Source organism: Culex pipiens, chromosome 2 (genome assembly GCF_016801865.2).
Source record: "Culex pipiens pallens isolate TS chromosome 2, TS_CPP_V2, whole genome shotgun sequence".
Taxonomy (NCBI): Eukaryota; Metazoa; Arthropoda; class Insecta; order Diptera; family Culicidae; genus Culex; species Culex pipiens.
Window position 1 is genome coordinate 111,048,927 of NC_068938.1, and position 4,373 is coordinate 111,053,299.

Consider the following 4,373-nt stretch of genomic DNA (forward strand, 5'->3'; position numbering starts at 1 on the left):
GATCTCATATAATCGTTAAATGTGCATTTTAACCAAAATCGTTAGCAATAGTTTACATTCGTTATCAGCTATTGTGCGTCTCAAGCATGCGTGACTGATCTAATCGGCGTCCTTCTCAATAGACGAGCTCATTGCATTATTAGATCACGCAATGAAGATGTTCCTTCTTGTACGTCATACTGCTAGGCTAGTCCGAGAGTCGAACAGTCCATGCGCCAGAAGCACATTATGCTCTCTCTCTACGACTCTGTGTTGCATGCGGTGCAGAATGCAATGCATGCTCAAATTTCTCCCAGAGTGTGAGAGAGCAAAGAGGGAACAATTTTAATTGAGAGAATAAAAACACATCTCTCTGAACCGGCATGTTTTCAGTGTTTACACCTTTCTCAATGGAACCACTTGCGTTTATCTAATGAATTGATGTTACCTGTATTTGTAATGATGAATGAAGTTTTAAATGACCATTTCTTACTGTTTTATGGTGTTTTGTTGTGAAATTCTGTGTAATTAATCAACATTATCAATCTCATTACATTTAATTGTAGATAACAAATTCTCAAACAAAATTCACACTTCGTCAGTTTTAATCAATGTTGTTTACGTCATAGTCTTTTTCACAAACCATTCGCTCTCTCACAGTTTGCATTGCTCTCTTCTCCCTATCGCTCACTCACGGAAACAACACCCTTCTTCTGGTAGCGAACCATCGCTAGAATCGGGATTTTCTTCTTCAGTTCAGTGCCGTAAGAGATTTGGTCGCGAACAGTCGCAGGTTGAGTTCCGTTCTTCGCCAACGTGTGTTCTTATCACAGCTTCCACCCCCACCACCGGTCCGGGAGGTGAAAAAGAAGAGGAAGACGAAGTGAGAGGGACAGTTGGTGACCCCCGAAGGGAAGGAAATCTTTTTTGCAGATAGATGTTTGTGGTGCCCTTTTGAGGTCCTGCGAGAGCATGGGATTGTGGTAAACGTCGCTAGAGGAGCAAGTTAGAGTAAATGTATTTGTTGGAATAATTGGATGCATTACTGTTCGATTATAGTTGATGAGTGAGTTCTGGCGGTGGTGGTGAATGAAGAGGTGATAATTTATTGATGATATAGCTCTGGCGTGTTGAAGGAGAGAAGAATTGTGATTTATGTTGTTGGTTATTGGAAAGCCAGTCGGTGAGAATTTTTTTCGGAGTGTGATTAATAATAAATAAGATTGTGCCAGCAGCATCAGCCGGGCGGAAGAAAACAAGCGCGTGCTCTTTTCCTTGGGCTTTCGGAGAACGGAAAACCGTGCAAAGTTACGTGAAGAGGAAATCGATAAAATTTTCAGCGCTGGGAAAATTAAGCAAGAGATGAAAAACCTCCCTCACTGGTAGAAGGCAGAAGGCAGTGTGAATGAGAGTACTTCCAGGAGTGTTGTTGTATGTTGTATGGTGCAGAGATTAATTTTCGGCAGATATTCAAGTGCGGAAAGGAAGCAAAAGAGCCAACTTGTTCAAAGTGTGGGATGATTTGCATATAAATTGGATCCGAGGATAAAGTGAAGCCGGAAAAAGTTGTTAAATGGTTTAGTGACCGAAAAAAATAGTTGAATGTGTGAATTGATTAAAGTTTGCGCGAGAGCCTGTTGTTCAAAAGGATTTTAGCATGGAGGAGGAACTGCGTTGCCCTGTTTGCAAGCAACTGTTCTCCGGTCCGGTGCTGTTGCCGTGCTACCATGCGCTCTGCCTAGCGTGTGCCGTGGACATCCAGACGACGGCGAGTCAGGTCCATCACGCTCCGGCGATTCATTTGCATCAACAACACTCTCAATCATCGGCGTCCTCGGTCAGTACGGGCAGCTCGAGTGCTCCCGAGAGCGTTTCATCCGATCAAGACCAGGCCGACAAGGTCAGCATCCTGAGCGAGGCCGACTCCGGGGTTATCTGCTGTACTTCACGCCCCGGATCGTACGCCGGAACACCGAATCTACAAGGACTGTTGTTTCCACCCTCCGGATCCGGATCCGTCTTTTCACTCGCCTGTCCCGTTTGTCGTAAAATCGTGTTCTTCGACGAGCTTGGCGCCAGAAATCTCCCACTGTATCGCGCCATGGAGTCCATCGTCGATCGGTTCTGCGAGAGGGAAGCCCTCCGTTGTCAGATGTGCGAAACGGAACCACCGAAGGTAGCTTCGGTCATCTGTGAGCAGTGTGAAATTCGCTACTGCGACGGCTGCCGCGAGTTGTGCCATCCGGCACGTGGACCGCTGGCTAAGCACACCCTTACCAAGCCACGTGGCGCATCTCAACTTCGAGAGTCCATTTGCGGTGAGCACAACGAGCCCCTCACCATGTACTGCATGGGCTGCAAGCTCCCGATTTGCAACCAGTGTACCGCGGACAACCGCCACCAGTCCCATGACCTGCAGTCGATCATGGCGATGTGCAAATCTCAAAAGGTAAGAGCTCCAGAGAGTTACGCAACGAGGAATTTGCGGATGCGCCTAATGCATTTTTGTTATTTTGTTAAGTTCCCTGAACGCATCAAAGAAGAGAGTCGCGGGGGAACAACCGGTTTGGAGCGCGGCACGTTGGATGGATGGATGGGTAGTACTTTTTTTTCGTTGTTGTTCACAAACAACCGGTTTCCAACCTGCGATCCTCTTCGTCGTTCAAGCGCGCGCGCGCCTTCGTTTTTTTTTTTTTTTTCTTAACTTATTTTTTATTAGGTCCTTTTAGGTGCTTGGACCAGGTTAGGACCGAGGGACAGTTCAAAATACATTATACTACATTACAAAAAGATGCTCATTTTCCTCCATACTTGCCGAGCATGTAGCTAACTAGTCTTAGTTGATCAACGCGGGTCTTGCAGGTCTGAAACCTGGCGCTGTACTCGTTGAAAATGTGCCACAGCTCAGTCGAACTGTAGAGCACCTCCTTTTCTTCCGCCGTGGGGGTGGTACCGGCGCCGGCGCCGATACTTTGGTGACTGCTTCCTGCGGGTCGAGGGCGATCCTTTGGTTTTACGTCCGGGACTGCGCCCGGCAGCGGAGGGAACTCCGCCGGCGTGAACGCCGGAACTGCTGGACTCTGCTTTTCCGCCTTCCGTACCGGCGGTTTCGAATTCGATGACTGCTGCCGCATCCGGATGAAATCCGCACGCTTGGGGCAGCTTCGGTCCATGGCTTCGTGCGTTCCGTTGCAGTTGGCACACCTCTTCGGCTCGGCTTCTTGCACTTGGCAGTCGTCCGTCGTGTGGGGACCCCCACAGCTGTTGCACCTGGCCTTTAGGTGACAGTTCCTGGTTCCATGGCCCAGATGCAAGCAGTTCCTGCACTGGGTCACGTTCGGCCGCTTATTCCGGTAGGCCTCCCACCGGATGATAGTGCTTGCCACAACCTTCAGTGGAGAGAGCTTCTTTAGATTGGTGTACCCCTTGGGGAAGACCACGATGTACGGAGTTTCGTCCACGGTGGACTTTTCCTTCCGCTTGATGACATGCACCTCCAGCGCGTCCAGCTTTAGATCCCTCTTCAGCAGGTACTTGACCTCATCCGGTTTTAGTTCATCAGGTAAACCACGAACAACTACCCGATGATTTCGTTCGCTCCGTCGTTCGTGGGTGTAGAATTCTACTTTGTGCTTCTTGAAGAGCACTTGCAACTTGTCGAAGTCTTCGACAGAGAAGCTGGTTACCTTGGTGCCAAACCGGGTAATCTTGAAAATTGGCTCGAAATCGTATTGACACAGCGACGTTATCTTCACAAGCCTGTAAAAGGCCGTAGAGCTCTTTACCACCAAAGGTGGTTGCTTTTGTTTACCTGCCGACTGGCCGGGTGGCGGAACCACCGGGGCGTCTCCTCCTCCTGCTGGGCTGGCATTGTTGTTGTTGTTATTTTCCGCTAGCGGGCTGAACTTGTTGTTGTTGAGCACATTCTGCTCCACTTTTCCTTCTTCGACGACAGCTCCGGTGATCTCAGGGGACTTCTTCCGCTTCCGATTTCCGGGGATGAGTTGGAAATCATCCGTCTCGGAGGTCTCTTCCACCTCCATCCGTCAAACAACTCGAGGCCCGCAACGATGCCTTTAGCGCGCACGACACAACAAACACGTCTACACTCTCAGAGCTGTCGAAAACGAGTGCGCGCGCCTTCGTTCTTGTTTCTTTCTCTCGTGTGGTGTTTATGGCTTTCTCCTGGTGCAGAAGTGTTCTCGGTGATTGTTATGACGTGTTTCGTGAGGCTTCCCGGTGATGATGCGTTGGGGTCAGCCATTTATTGGGTCAGAACAGATTCTCTAGAAACATGTAAAAGTAACTCAACTTTACGTTAACTCAAGATAAAAAGACGACTCATTTGTTTTGTTTGATTACTCCGACTGCTCGTATTCGTCGTCTTTCATTCG

The 4,373-nt window shown here is 48.8% G+C and overlaps 1 protein-coding gene across 1 annotated transcript; it reads left to right on the forward strand.

Annotated features, from left to right (window-relative positions):
* The first annotated feature begins 709 nt into the window (after positions 1–709).
* Positions 710–2,690, forward strand: LOC120430947 (E3 ubiquitin-protein ligase TRIM9-like). Its single transcript, XM_039596072.2, has one exon. It carries the CDS (start codon positions 1,637–1,639, stop codon positions 2,681–2,683), a length of 1,047 nt encoding a protein of 348 aa, XP_039452006.1. The 5' UTR covers positions 710–1,636; the 3' UTR covers positions 2,684–2,690.
* The last annotated feature ends 1,683 nt before the right edge of the window (positions 2,691–4,373 follow it).